At 44.7% G+C, this 13685-nt stretch overlaps 3 protein-coding genes across 3 annotated transcripts; 2 read left to right on the top strand and 1 right to left on the bottom strand.

Moving 5' to 3' along the window:
* Positions 1–1145: 1145 nt before the first annotated feature.
* pnpo (pyridoxamine 5'-phosphate oxidase) lies at positions 1146–3084 on the bottom strand. The gene is made up of 6 exons (XM_068754589.1): positions 2923–3084; positions 2630–2754; positions 2400–2553; positions 2191–2319; positions 2041–2111; positions 1146–1772 (listed from the first exon to the last, which is right to left on the bottom strand). The coding sequence occupies exons 1-6, from the start codon at positions 3082–3084 to the stop codon at positions 1607–1609; spliced, it is 807 nt and encodes a 268-aa protein (XP_068610690.1). The 3' UTR covers positions 1146–1606.
* Positions 3085–3466: 382 nt separating this feature from the next.
* On the top strand, positions 3467–5335 carry mrpl10 (mitochondrial ribosomal protein L10). Its single transcript, XM_068754223.1, has 5 exons — positions 3467–3506; positions 3712–3887; positions 4124–4285; positions 4491–4635; positions 4765–5335. Exons 1-5 carry the CDS (start codon positions 3467–3469, stop codon positions 5001–5003), a joined length of 762 nt encoding a protein of 253 aa, XP_068610324.1. The 3' UTR covers positions 5004–5335.
* A 2058-nt stretch (positions 5336–7393) lies between these two features.
* On the top strand, positions 7394–13111 carry osbpl7 (oxysterol binding protein-like 7). The gene is made up of 21 exons (XM_068754222.1): positions 7394–7522; positions 7692–7838; positions 7917–7970; positions 8047–8160; positions 8246–8377; positions 8550–8673; positions 8873–8991; positions 9078–9167; positions 9662–9815; positions 9904–10010; positions 10091–10256; positions 10378–10524; positions 10619–10755; positions 11133–11270; positions 11484–11547; positions 11651–11729; positions 11978–12122; positions 12216–12366; positions 12445–12571; positions 12736–12858; positions 13003–13111. The coding sequence occupies exons 1-21, from the start codon at positions 7394–7396 to the stop codon at positions 13109–13111; spliced, it is 2556 nt and encodes an 851-aa protein (XP_068610323.1).
* Positions 13112–13685: the final 574 nt, after the last annotated feature.

Below are 13685 nucleotides of genomic sequence, written 5' to 3'. Positions count from 1 at the left end.
AAATGAAATGACAGGCAAGTTAACATCTTTACGAATGAACAGTAAACATTGTTGTAAATTGAGTTTTTATTTTTTGTTATTATGGATGTAACGCTTTGGAATGACACATTTTTATCTGTATCGCTGCACGAGTAAAGAAACACATGTGCATTTGTTATTACATTTTTAAGCCCAGCCAATCAAAAAATCGGATTTGGACGTCTGTTTCTGAAATATTGTGATAAATTGAAAGAAAAAAAGTCCTTTGGATAATCTTTCCGGGAGTTCAAATGTAAAAAAAAAAGTCTTTTATTTTAATAAATATTTCAAGATGAGTTAATATAAAATGCTGCTTTGTCACAATTCTTTGAAGATGTCGATCAATGGTTTAAAACAACTCAGCATGTTTTAGGTTGCAGAGGCAGGTATTCCCTTTTCAGGTGAGCCCATGCTGCTTTAGTTAAGAAGGTGACGGTAAACGGACACGGACATCTGATACAGCGCTGTGCCTCTGCATTATGTAATATAGCATTCCGTGCAGCTCCAAGATGGGCTGGAGATAATATCTACTGATATACTGTACGCATTAATGGAGGAAGTGAATACAAACTATAATGAAGGAAAAATAGTCTTCATTTATAGCCTCTCCTTTGCTATTAAACTATACATTTATTATTTCTACACTTTGGTGAAAGTGTCAATTTTAGATATTAAATAAAATATATATATATATTAGTTTGATTAGTTTTAGGCAACAAAATAACTTTGGGGAAAGACAGTAATATCTTATCGCTGTTTTGGACTTTCGTCACCAATAAATGTTGCCTGGGATGGAACGACGTCAGCATGGAATAACCTTAAATGATTGACGAGGGTCACCATGGTGAAACCACTAACTTAACCATGGTTAAGTTAGTTTAACTTGTTCTCATAATTGAATAAAGTTACCCTAACATTGAGTGCCTAAGGTTAGATTTTCAACTCTTTAACTTAATATTCTGCAGCAGCTTGTCATAGAGAAGATAATTTAATGAACTTAATTGATTTAAGTTGCTTTCCTTAAACTGTTTGAGTTGGATTAAAGATTTGCAGTGTTGCATTTCGTGCTTCCAAATGACTGCGGTCCTTGATATTTGTAAACGTAATGCTGCTGACATCTGCTGGTCACAAGTTACAAACAAACTTTATTGCTGTTTCTTTTCCACAGTTCATTCAGTACATTCCGTAAACCCCAATCTCATCCTCGCCCAATAGTACAAGACATTATTAATAACATTAACACACAGTCGTTGACATTTCAAGCAGGTCGCCTCACATGACCCGATCGTAGACTTCACTAAAACAAACCTGAACATCTCGAAGGCATCATGAAGGTCGACTTCATGGAATAAAGGCTGTGCTAAACTGGGGAGGTAATAAAGAAAATCTTTCAATGAAGATTTAAAGTAAAAAAAAAAATAAAGTAGAGTTCTGCTGTACTTTCTAGAACCGTAGAGGCCTGTAAAATCAAAAGGTTAATTATTATTACAAATGAAGCCCTGACAGAGACATGTTCAATTTTAAAGGATGAGGTGAAATTCAGGTTAAATTTCCTCCCCGGCTTGCGGACAGTCAGCCGAGGTGCTCCTCAGGGACACAGCCGCTGGTACGCCCAGCCTCCCTCTGCTTCGTGTTGAAACTCCCCCAGCTTAGCTTCTCCGTCCTTCGGCTTGGTGAAGACGATGCGGTCATGGAGCCTGTTGGTCTGCCCCTGCCAGAACTCCATCACGTGAGGCTTAACGATGTAGCCGCCCCTGTTAAAGGACAGCGGCTCGTTAGAGGAGATCGAAAGCACGGAGCAAGAGTCGGATAATGGTTGTAATAAAATATACAGCATACAATGGAAACATGATGATCAGGTTAAATTACTCAGCAGAAAGGAAATTGAGTCTAAAGGTACAAGCGGTGAATGAACTTTGCCCCAATCAGAGTGGCGTGACCGCCACTTCCTACATGCTATGCTAAAACACAGCTAACACACAACAATGACAGCGGTATTGGGGCTTAATAACTAATACTCACCAGTTGTCAGGCATAGGAACATCCGTGTCCTTGTACTTCTCTGTCAGCTCTTCGTTTTTCTGCCTCAGGTACTGATAATAAAAGACGCAGTGAAAATCAAAGCCTTTATACATAATAATATATATGAAAACGCAGCGCCTTGGATCTTACATCTCTGCTAGGAATGGGACGGCTCTGTCGGCTCACGAGGGCCCCGATCTGGCTGGCCTTTGGCCGGGTGTGGAAGTAGTCCCTGCTGGTCTGGAGGGGCAGTCGCTCCACGTTGCCCTCAATTCGGATCTGGCATGTCAAAATGAAAGGCACTGATTTGATAATATATTTCATAACAAATATGAATATGGATAACGAAGGACTCTGACCTGTCTATTAAGAGGCTCCCAGTAGAAGACCAGGCAAGCAAATGGGTTGCTTTCCAGCTCAGAACTCTTTCGGCTCAAGTAGTTGGTAAAGAAACAGAATCCTTCCCTGCTGTAACTCTTCAGGAGAACCACACGAGCTGATGGACGCCCGTCTCTGCGCGGACAGAGAGATGACATTATGTGATGAAAAAAAACAATAATAAATAAACATTTCTGCACGGTCTACCGACTTGGAGGCAGTTGCGAGGCACATAGCGTTTGGCTCTCCGATTTCAGGACACTTTATTGCTTGATCAAACCAGTTTTCGAATTGTTTCATAGGGTCCAAAGATGAAAGCTGGCTCTCCTCAAAGCACTGGGAACAAAAAGAACAAATTATAGCCAGCATGAATGCGCAAAAAACAAAAACATCAAGAGATCTATTAGGTTCGCAGTGTGACGTCACAGCAAGGCGCTCACTTATGCCACAGAAGTGATCAGAACCTTGTCGTTACGCAGACCTTTATCATTCATCGGCGCTCACCTCCTCATCGCCTTTGTAGTTCTTCCTCATGTCGCTCAGGTCCATGGCGGCGCGATCTCCCGTTGTCGAGCAACTTAGCGCAGAAACACTCCGCAGAGAAGGACGACACCTGCCAAATAATGCGATATGTCTGATCAAACATGCGCCGAGTGTGCGCCTCATTGCTCAATAAACCGACGCTGACGCATTTCCCTTCCTTATACAAATGTGCGCGTTTTGTAACGTCATTTTATTTTAAAGACCAGCAACGTTTTTTCAGGGGGGGGAAATAAATAAACAATGCGCATAGTACGAAACACGATATAAACACAAAAGCGATGACATTTAATTTAAACACGTTCCGGTCATTTCGGTTATAACGCAAAGTATTAACAACACGGCCACACAGTTATTTAAATGGATGTGTTGTTTTTACACTTTAATGTAATTTATAATAAATGTTATGAATGAATTTTCACAGCTATGTTGCGTGGATTCCTTCCTGGAGGCGTCAACGAAAGCTCGACTGGACGTCACTTCCGGAATATAAGAGTTTCCGGTCAATATGGCGGCGACCTTGTGTGCGAAATTTCTGCCGAAGCAGGGTAATTCAGAATCAACTATGCCTCTCTGCCTGTAGTAATGTGTCTTCATTACTTTTTAAATTAGGTTTTTAGTGTTTTTATGAACTATCCTAGCGTGGTAGCTTAGCCGCGCTAACGTTGAGCACTTTATTAGACGTGTTTAATGAACTAGCGTCACGTCATGTTCACCATCGGCAGATTTTCAAACAGACTCTGTGTCTTTCAGGATGGGTTCCCCTCGTACAGAGTGTTCGGCACGGCTCCAAAGCTGTGACTCGGCACAGGAGACCGATGCATCACATCAAACAGAAGCTTATGGCCGTTACGCAGTACATTCCTCTGCCACGGGGCCCTCCTAGGGGCGCCTATCCAGCCGAAGCCATTGGAACCAAGGAGGTGCAGGTACGTCATCCCATTCGTGACCTTTCTTTGACATCTTTTCCCCCAGATCTATATTTAATGGGCTTTTGCCTGACCCATGCTTTTTCCACTAGAAATTGGTTCAGTAGTGGTTGTCAGAAAATGCTGAAAAATGGTGTCAAATAAATGGATGTGCATTAAAATGTAATATGTCCTTTCAGCTCACCTAATTACACACAATCAGGCAAGCGGGTATTTTCGTTTTATTATACCGGCAGGATCCCTTCACTTTACTTTTGAAGAAGAATTTGAAGAAAGTGTTCCAGGACTCTAAGATGGTCGCTGTGGTCCAGAACAACTCCTGTAATGCTGAAGACATGATCAATTTCAAGTACAGACTTCACAAACATGGGATCTCTGTCAAGTTCTTCCCCAATAAGGTAAAAGGTGTCACAGGCTTTATGTTGTTTTATTAAAATGCGCTTCTCCCTTGTAAATTGCTTCACCTTTATTTTCACAATTGATTGAGAGTATTTGATAGTGAACACTTTATAGATTCAATTAAATAAGAGTGAAAAAAGAGAGAAATATGATGGCGAGAGTTGCACCAAGGTCTTCAAATCATTCTTTGTGTTTTTTTTTTAGGTGGTGCAGTCCTTCATGACAGACAGCATTTACTGCAACATGATTCCTTTATTCATTGGTTCTACGGTTCTGTTGGTCAGCAAGGAACCCAAAGCAAAGGAGATGCTGCTGACTCTGAGGCCATTCCCACAGTTGGTACTTCTGGGTGAGTTCATCATCCGTCTGGACGCGAGGAGCAAACTTCATATTTGCAGATAACATTTGCCTTCGCACGCACGCGTCACGTGAGGGTGAAGTATGTAAGATCATTTATGACTCACCCATTCCTCGATAGGAGCCTGCATGGACGACAGGTTGATGAGTGCACAGGGGCTGGTGAGCTACTCCAAGCTGCCGTCGCTGACCGTTGTCCAGGGCGAGTTGGTCAGTGGGCTGACGATGCTGACCTCCCACACGGCCTCCTTGCTGCAGCAGCACCCGGCCCACCTGTCCGCCTTGCTCCAGCGGTATGTTGAACAGCAGAGCCCCAACAGCGGCACGGAGGACCCTCCCAAAGCAGAGGAAGCCACGTAGAGCTTCAGAGGACATCTATGGGATTTGTTTTTTTTTACCTCCTAAGAGTTCCATCTGCTTGGAAGAACAAGGGACTGCGAAGTCGGATGCATCCTTAAAAAAATGATTAGATATGTGTTTTCTGGTTTATTTTTTTTTACTGTATCAAAGGAAATCATTACATTATGCATCCGGCTACAGCGGAACTCTGACGAGGAGAGTCTGCAGAAGGGACGGCTTTCGGTGCTGCTCTCTTAACGGGAGTATTGGACGGACAGAGCAGAAAGTGTCCGTGTTGTCCAAGCAATTCTGTTATTTAAGGGTATAATTGCATTTAAATGAATAAAAGCATGTCAACAATGCTGCGCTTCCCAGTTTGTATTTGCAAAACATGCATTTCAAAGTTGTTTTTTTCAGTGTTATCAAATATTGAATTGTTGAGAGCCTAAGTGTCACGAAACGGGCACAGATCCGGACGTGTTAATCTGCAGATTATCGTGCTAATCTGGGTCAGTTAGTCTAGAGCGGCTTCCCATTTGGAGAGAAACAGAATTTACTCATCTAGAAAAGAATGAAATATTTTATACATTTTGATCCCAAACAAAATGAAAGGTGCATCAACAGATTTTATAGAAACAGAATATCTGGATATACATCGCTTAGATTGTTTGTTAGATGCAGGCAAGGAAACTACATGCAGTTTGAAATCTATTAATAATGGCAACTGAAGGACGAATAAAGACCTGCAATGAATGATTAACGAGCCGAACACATCTCAACAAATGCAGCACTAATCTAAAAATACCAGAAAAAAAAAAAGTTTCCTCCCGGAACGAAGACGAAGCCCGATTTTAACCCTTTGATTCAAATCAGTTGAAACACTGATCCTCCATAGAATCTCCGCCGTTAGACCAGGCGTGCCCAAACCGTGCCGTGGAGGCGCCGTCGCTCCAGCAGCTGATCTCTCATGAGCTCCTTCTCCCAGGCTGAAGGAGGTGTCGATAAAAACCCACTTTGCTTTGGAAGGAGACGCTGCAGCGTCTCGGCCCTCCCTGGCACAGTTCGGACAGCCCTGTTTAGACAAGTCAGTGTAATTCCTGCTAATACGGATAATGCCTCGGACGCATTGCGCGCACGGCGCGCTGCCTGCGACGCGCAGCTCTCCTTGGATTTAGGAGCGAGCTCGTCTCTCTCCGGGAGAGAGGGAATGGTCGGTGAGATTACGCGGTGAGAATGAGTGATTCTCTTTGGGGACGACGTTTGGATTGGTGGAAAAACGTGCGTGATTTCCGCAGGTTCTAAAGCTCCGACTGATCGTTGGGTTTATCGGCGGCGGATGATGAGACTCCAAGGTGAGACTTATTTTGTTTGCTCGGAGGACTAGAAAATGTAAAAGTTTAAGGGAAATGCTGACGCAAATAACCGAATGAAACCATCACACAACATTTAGAAAATCATGTAAAAGAAAATATACTATACTGTCTATCCTGAATTTAAAAAATGGTTATGGTGAAATGGAAATTATTTTCTAATAGTTTACTCAGAGGCGGTTGCGGTCACTTCTTAATTATAGCTTGAGATATTTAAATCTTAATCCGTCTTAAACAGTTCATCCTTGACTTGATGTGATTTTCATTCATGGAGTTTTATTTGCTGTGGTTTTCAATCCCAAAACAAGATTATATATATGTCATAATCTCTAGTTATTTTCAACTTCTTTGACATTTTTCTAACAACTCTGGTTGGGATTGTGTTTCTCCATATCCGGATGACAAGTGTCTAAAAACATCACCTGAGAAACCAATGAAACAGTCGTTGTTAATCGGCTCCCTGCAGGCAGCGCTGGTCACGGTCTCGCATGCAGTATCAGAGTTCTTTTAAACATTCATTCACTTTTCAAATCATATTCAAGGCTATATAGGAGCTTTGTTAGACGCCTTGTTCCTGTTTTTAAGGGCTGCTGAACACAATACGTCACTATTGATACATTTTAAAGATGCCTGACATCTGAAAATAAATGACAAGTTTGCTGTTTTCTTAGAGGGATATGTCAAAAATCAAAGTTTCTCACATCTGTTATCTGATTCTTGCCTTTTTGTTGTTCTGTGACGCGGTTGTCATGGTGACTGTCACGTGACGCGAGAGCTCAGGTCCTACTTCTGTTAACTGGATTACAGTTAACTTCTGCGTCGAGCCTGTTTTAACGCATTCTCTGTGGCTTCTCGGTCATGAAGCTCTCACACACACGTGTGTCGGCGTACGGTGGCTCATAAAGGACAACATCAAACACAGAATGTACTGATTCAACCTCGCTGTCGTGGATCCGCAGGGGGGGGGCTTCTTGGACGATTGCAGCAGATCTCTCTCTCTCGATCGTAACAGGAAGGAGGGCCTGAGGTCTTCTCTGTGAAATGGATGCATACGGATCGTCACTCAACTGCAGCCAGTCGCTGGCGGGCGGCCTGGAGAAGACTTCCCCGATGTCGAGGCCTTCGCACTCTCGGAGCAGCAGCACTCTGTCATCTCGCCACTCCCGACAAGTGAGGCTGCTTATAGATTAAGATGGTTCCGTTATTTTTTGCATACAACTCACTGAGAACTGTAAGCCAGTCAGCATTACTCTTAATGGCTTTTATTTTATCTTATTTTAAGCCTTTTTAAATGGCCTCGTTGAACTGTGCCGAGTGCGTAAACCTGTTTTTGCCATAGATTATCAAAGATTGGGAAGTGATTGATGACCTCCAGGTGGAAACGCACGCAGGAGGCGAGAGCCCGCATGATGAGGCCTGCACCCCGGGTATCTGTGAAGGATATCTCCTCAAGAGGAGGAAATGGCCTCTGAAAGGGTGGCACAAGGTTAAAAATGGACGCTGAGATATTGACCCTGTGAATGGATCCAATTTTTAAAACATCAACGTTTTTGTTTTATTTCAGCGATATTTTGTCTTGGATGCAGGGATCTTGCGCTACTCCAAAAATCAGCAAGATGTAAGTGAACATTTGACAACGACACTTGTCACCTACTAGATCTGAAAAGATTAAAGCTTTCCTTGTTCCAATCAAGGTCTCCATAGGGAGGGTTCAGGGCTCTCTAGACGTTAGCCACGCGGTGATGTCCATAAACAAGAAGTCAAATCGGATTGATTTGGATGCCGGGGACATTCTCTACCACATGAAGGTAAATGTCCTCATCCAATTCTACAGGTACATTTGCAGCAAATAAATGGAAATAAAAAAAAAAAGTGTTCCTTTTTCTATCCGAGGCGAAGAGCCATGAACTCTTCTATATTTGGGTAACCAAGCTACAAGCCCACCGCTTGCACAAGAAGAATGAGGCGGCTCACGGTGCCGTCCCCCAGACCGTGTCTGCGCTAGCTCAGAGAAATGGAGATTTGGTGACTATTAAATACAAGTCAAAGGTAGTGGCGCAGTGGGTAGCGCTTGTTGCCTCGCGGCAATGACTTCGCATGTACCCATAGACTACTGGGATAGGCTCTAGCAGTACCCGGTTGTAAAGTGTCTTAAACTAACGCCTGATCTCTCTCTCCTCTTTATTCATGCTACCAGTCCTCTGCAGGCGTGATGGATTCGGCTGCACCATCAGCAGCGCTGCCCTCGGCTAACACCGCTGTGAATAGCAAAGTGTCTGCTTGGCTGCAGCGGAGTCGCACCCCGGACACCTGCGCTCAAGGTGTTTGTCGTATATTGCAGAAAATTCATAACGCATTTAAATCTGTCTCTCAAGGAAAAGTGCATTCCGAATAAGGTCTGGATAGTTCCCGAAACGGGAACTATAAGTCTTTTAGTGCAACAAGAAAGCTGCCCCTTCCCCCCCGAGTAATGCCACTCGGGTCAGCGCTGATTGTGGACTACCTCCTCCTGTCTTCCAGAGCTCAACCGTTGTCATTTGGACCTTTCTGAGCTAAACCGCTTAATCCAGAGCCTGCAGACGTTGGAGTCGGGCCGAGCTTTCACCAACGGGGACCTGAAGCGCACCATCAGCATACAGGTGGAATAATCTAACCGGCAAAATCACTCCCCATTCTAAGCAGCGTCATTTATTCTGACATCATTATTTATTCTGTCCTGATACAGAATCTGTCGCTTGAGAAGCCAAAGAAACGGAGGTCGGGGAGGATGTGGGGTCATTCCCGTACGCTGTCCAGGGTGGAAGCGCTGGGGATGGTGAGGACGGCGTCGGACGCAGCCTTTCACTCTGAAAGCTTTATGACGGACGAAATGTATTTGTATACAATTTGATTTAATACATTTTGACTTAATTGATTCAATCATTCTGATCAGTGGTATCTTCCTGTATATCCCACGTTATGTATCATAGCATATTGATCTACCAAATACTTTGTAAACTTCTATTTCTCGGTCGTGCATTTAAATCCTGCTCGTTTTTTTTAAGTTACTGACGGTTGTCTACCTTTTCTAGTTGGTCGATTCTTACCGATCAGTTCAATTGATCGGTAAGAAAGATGAGCGTGTTTTTATAATCCGGTCACTCCTCTCATGATCTCAGTATTACGCTTTGCATCGATCAATAAATAAACTGTTTCTTTAGCATTAATAATCCATTATTCAGCAGGATAAAACCAACTGCCACGCTTGAATTAATTCCTTTAGAATTGTTAACCAATGAGTCGACCATCGCCCCCCCCCCCTCTGTTCAGCTGCCCTCCAGTCACCTGAGCGCCTCGTCTCACCTCGGAGCGTCGGCCCCATCCATTCCCGACTACGTCTACTCCCAGCTCTCCCTCCAAACTGCCACACTGTCACCCGAGGGCAAGAAAATCCAGCAGGACATCTGCACCGTTTCACTACGAGGTCTGAGACGCTCCTAAATCCCCGTGCGCACACACGCACGAGGGACGGCATTGTTGCCCCCTGAAACTGATCTGTCATTCCTCTTCAGTGTGTTCCTCTCTGAAGTCGGTGCATGAAACTCTGTCCCAGGAGAGGCAGAAGCTGCAGGAAGCCTGGCAGGCCGACGGCATCCACCAGTTAAACGCGTCGGCCCAGGTAAGCGCCGCGCGGCGCCCGCCACCTGGCTGGATCGCATTCCCTCGGGGCTGATTTTTCTCTTGTTCCTCTGCTGCCAGCCTGCGGCGGCGGTGCGTTCCTCCCACCGGCCTCCTTCAGCGGCAGACTCGGCTGAGTATTTTGACGCCAGTGACGACGTTCTTCCTGGCAGCTCCTCGGGGATGTCTGATGAATCGGGACTTAGTGATGGAAGCAGCACCAACTCTGAACCAGAGGAAGGACACGGTGAATAGAGATCCAAGCAACGGTTCCAGATGCCCGATCTTCTTCTTGAAGAGAGTTGCCTCATTGAATATTTATGATTTCAGCTTTGATCAATATGATGTCCTTTCACCAAAAATCTTAGCTTTAGCCACCCGCAAATACCGCGCTAGTATTTCCATGGCGGCCAGCAGCTTCGTTCCAAAGAGCACCGGCCGGCGAACGACGCTCCCTGCTACCTGTCCCGACAACAGTCACGTGGGCCTCGTGGCCATCCTCTACAATAACATAGGTGTGGGGTGAGATCTGGACGTAACGCCGCTTTGCAGTTACGTAGAAACGGTTTTCTTTGTTTCTTCTGAGGCTTGGGCGCTGCTCTTCCTCAGGTAAAGATTTGGCTCGGGTGTCGATGCCTGCTGCTCTCAATGAGCCTCTGAACCTGCTGCAGAGGCTGTGTGAAGAGCTGGAGTACAGCGAGCTGCTGGATGTAGCCAACAGCACAGCAGACCCCTTCCAGAGGATGGTGGGACTTAGAAACCGCACCTCTGCTACTTCAAGTATCTTTTTGTGTTTGACTGTGATTTTTCATTTATCAATTTTGCACGCCAGCCAGTTCCTGTGACGCGTTTGTTTGAACTTTGAGAAAAGACTATTTTATTCTCATCCCCTGCCTCTGCATTTTGAGGCCCATCTGTTACCAAGTCCTGTCGGCCAACACAAAATATACACGATTCTGATCTGTTGTAGCAACCAATCAGATGTGACGCTTGTAACGAAGAGCAATTATTGCTCCTTTTTTTTCTTGCATGGGGTGCATGGATTTATTTGTGATAACGTAAAGATACAACAAAATAATCCATGAAAGAAGTTGATGCTGATTCTCCCCCCCCCTTCTGACAGGTGTATATCGCTGCCTTTGCTATTTCTGGTTACTCCACTGCAACGTTCCGAAACCGCTACAAGCCCTTCAACCCGGTTCTGGGGGAGACCTTCGAGTGCGTCAGAGAAGACCGGGGCTTCCGCCTCATCAGCGAACAGGTACCCCGGGAAGAACACAACATTTACTCAGGAGCGTCCTGTTTGTTCTTCTCATCCCTGAAAACCTTTGACTGCTCTGGGTGAAGACTGCAGGGAACAACCCCCCCCCCCAAAAAAAAACATTCAAACTGATCTCATGATAGAGACTCACTATTGATCGGTGCACCCCTAGTCTCATCTTTACAGCCGGATCTGCTCTTTATTCTTTCCCAGGTCTGCCACCACCCTCCCATCTCTGCCTGCCATGCCGACTCGGAGAACTTCTCCTTTTGGCAAGGTGAGTCTCTTCTTTCATTAAACAGCTTTTTAATTCTTTGACGTTGGCTAAACCCGATCTCATCTACATTCTCTACATCTCCTCTCTCTACGTTCCTGAACAGACCAGCGGTGGAAAAACAAATTCTGGGGGAAGTCACTGGAGATTCTGCCGACAGGATTGGTGAACGTCACTCTCCCAAGGTAAGCTGCCCACGCATACTGTACTTTTAAATCAATATTTTCATTGGCCGTGGGGATTGGATGATTGTATTGGATGTAATAAATGACCTTGGTTGGATGTTTTTAATGCTTAGGATTCCAGGTTTTTTAAATTATTTGTTTTGTCAAAAACCTAAAGAGAGAAAACGTGCAAACTTCTTACGTTTGATAGTCAACTTGGAGAATAATTATTTGCTTGATGAAATGCTGCGTTTTGGTATCTTGCCCAGGTTCGGAGACCACTATGAGTGGAACAAAGTAGTGACCTGCATCCATAACGTCTTCAGCCAGCAGCGCTATCTGGAGCATTATGGCGAGGTCACCATCCGGAACCTCAACAGCGACGTCTGCACCTGTAAGATTACCTTCATTAAGGTGAATGCGAACAGCTTTCCGGCTGTAAATGGCCTATTTTGATATTCCTCTTTAGATATATGGATTTTATTAAAAAGTCTGTATTGTGTTTAGTCCCGTTATTGGGGTTCAGACACCAATAAAAATGAGGTGCAGGGCGCGGTGCTGGACCAAAGTGGAGGCGTCATCCACCGCTTCGGAGGTCTGTGGCATGAAGGCGTCTTCTGTGACACTCTGCCCACTCCCAAGTGTGTCTGGAAGCCGAGTGAGTTCCTCACCACCAGCAAGACTTGAGGTTGCAAAGTGAACAGGTTGCCCCAGGTTACAGGTCGTCTCTCTGCAGACCCCCAGCCGGAGGATTATCTGCTGTACTATGGCTTCTCCTCCTTCGCTATGGAGCTGAATGAACTCACCCCGGACCTGAAGCCTCTTCTGCCCCCTACAGACAGCCGCCTACGCCTGGATCAAAGGTGAGAAACATTCAAATCTGAATGTATTTGAGCTTCTTTCCTATTGTTCTGTTCTGGTACTCGGTTGTGTTCTGTTTGTTTACACCTGAATCATCTTTTTTAGCAGCTGAAATTTGAAAGCAGTAAAATTAGGCCCATTTGGTGTCACGTTGCTCTTTTCCTAGGTTTCTGGAGGAGGGAAAGGTGGATGAAACCGACAAAAAGAAAGACGATATCGAGGCATTTCAAAGGGAGCGGAGAAGAGAGCTGAGCAAAAGGGGCGAAGAACACGTTCCTCGTTTTTTCAGGTAAGATCTATTTTTTTATAATCTGGTGATGACAAGAAGGTTCATGTCTGACTATTCAGCTGAATATTTGTCCCAACAAATCACAGGAGAAAATAAATGTCAGTCTCCCTATGCCTGTCTGATGAGCTTCCTCTTCTGCTTCAGAAAAGCCAAAGATTCCTGTGGACGGGACGTGTGGCTGACGAATGGGACTTACTGGAAGCTCCGGGAGAATCCAGGTTTTGCTGACACTGAAAACTTAATTCTGTGGTGATGGGGAAAAGATGAATATCTGGACGGCATTTATGAACCGCTCTGAAACGGCAGGTGATGGTGCTGATTGCTCCTCGTCCCGCCTGTGCGCCCGGGACCGGTTCATGGGAAGCAGACGGTCAAGTTATCCCACATCTAGTCCACCGAAGTCTGTTTTATAAAGCATGTGAACTTCTTTAGATTACTCCAACAGATGTGTGTTTTATATTTTTGACTGTTATGTTTTGTTTTTGTGCTAAAAAAACGGATGTAAATAGACAGCGCGACACAAAAAACTTAAATATACAGTCTCTGGGACTAACCGCTCCATCCTTCCCTCACTCGTGAACAAGGTCCCTGCTGATGAGTAGATATTATGTGTTGATAAAGCTTAATGCTAAAATAAATCTTTTTTTTAATGTCATCTGTGGCTTCCTTTGTATCGTAACGTTATCGCCGTCAGAACTTTTCAGAAGCCTCGACTCCGAAGTGTGAAGAAATACCCGTAATTTAAACCGGCGTCATAATATTTTAACACGTTTATCCATCCATGGGATTCCAGACATTCTGTGTTTTCCTTTTTTATGAGGGGGGGG

The sequence above is a fragment of the Brachionichthys hirsutus genome, chromosome 21, assembly GCF_040956055.1.
Source record: "Brachionichthys hirsutus isolate HB-005 chromosome 21, CSIRO-AGI_Bhir_v1, whole genome shotgun sequence".
Classification (NCBI taxonomy): domain Eukaryota; kingdom Metazoa; phylum Chordata; class Actinopteri; order Lophiiformes; family Brachionichthyidae; genus Brachionichthys; species Brachionichthys hirsutus.
The sequence above is the reverse complement of the archived record's forward strand: the minus strand, read 5'-3'. Positions and strand labels throughout refer to the sequence as shown.

What these genes read in the sequence shown, in the direction of transcription:
- pnpo (XM_068754589.1), bottom strand. Translation starts at nt 3,084, where the DNA reads ATGAGGCGCACACTCGGCGCATGTTTGATCAGACATATCGCATTATTT. An exon ending in GTCCCATTCCTAGCAGAGAT is followed by an intron (nt 2,112 to 2,190) that starts GTAAGATCCAAG and finishes TTTTATTATCAG; the next exon opens with TACCTGAGGCAGAAAAACGA. An exon ending in GTTCCTATGCCTGACAACTG is followed by an intron (nt 1,773 to 2,040) that starts GTGAGTATTAGT and finishes GTCCTTTAACAG; the next exon opens with GGGCGGCTACATCGTTAAGC.
- mrpl10 (XM_068754223.1), top strand. Translation starts at nt 3,467, where the DNA reads ATGGCGGCGACCTTGTGTGCGAAATTTCTGCCGAAGCAGG. An exon ending in TTGGAACCAAGGAGGTGCAG is followed by an intron (nt 3,888 to 4,123) that starts GTACGTCATCCC and finishes TTATACCGGCAG; the next exon opens with GATCCCTTCACTTTACTTTT. An exon ending in TCAAGTTCTTCCCCAATAAG is followed by an intron (nt 4,286 to 4,490) that starts GTAAAAGGTGTC and finishes TTTTTTTTTTAG; the next exon opens with GTGGTGCAGTCCTTCATGAC.
- osbpl7 (XM_068754222.1), top strand. Translation starts at nt 7,394, where the DNA reads ATGGATGCATACGGATCGTCACTCAACTGCAGCCAGTCGCTGGCGGGC. An exon ending in CATCCTCTACAATAACATAG is followed by an intron (nt 10,525 to 10,618) that starts GTGTGGGGTGAG and finishes GCTCTTCCTCAG; the next exon opens with GTAAAGATTTGGCTCGGGTG. An exon ending in GTGAACGTCACTCTCCCAAG is followed by an intron (nt 11,730 to 11,977) that starts GTAAGCTGCCCA and finishes TATCTTGCCCAG; the next exon opens with GTTCGGAGACCACTATGAGT.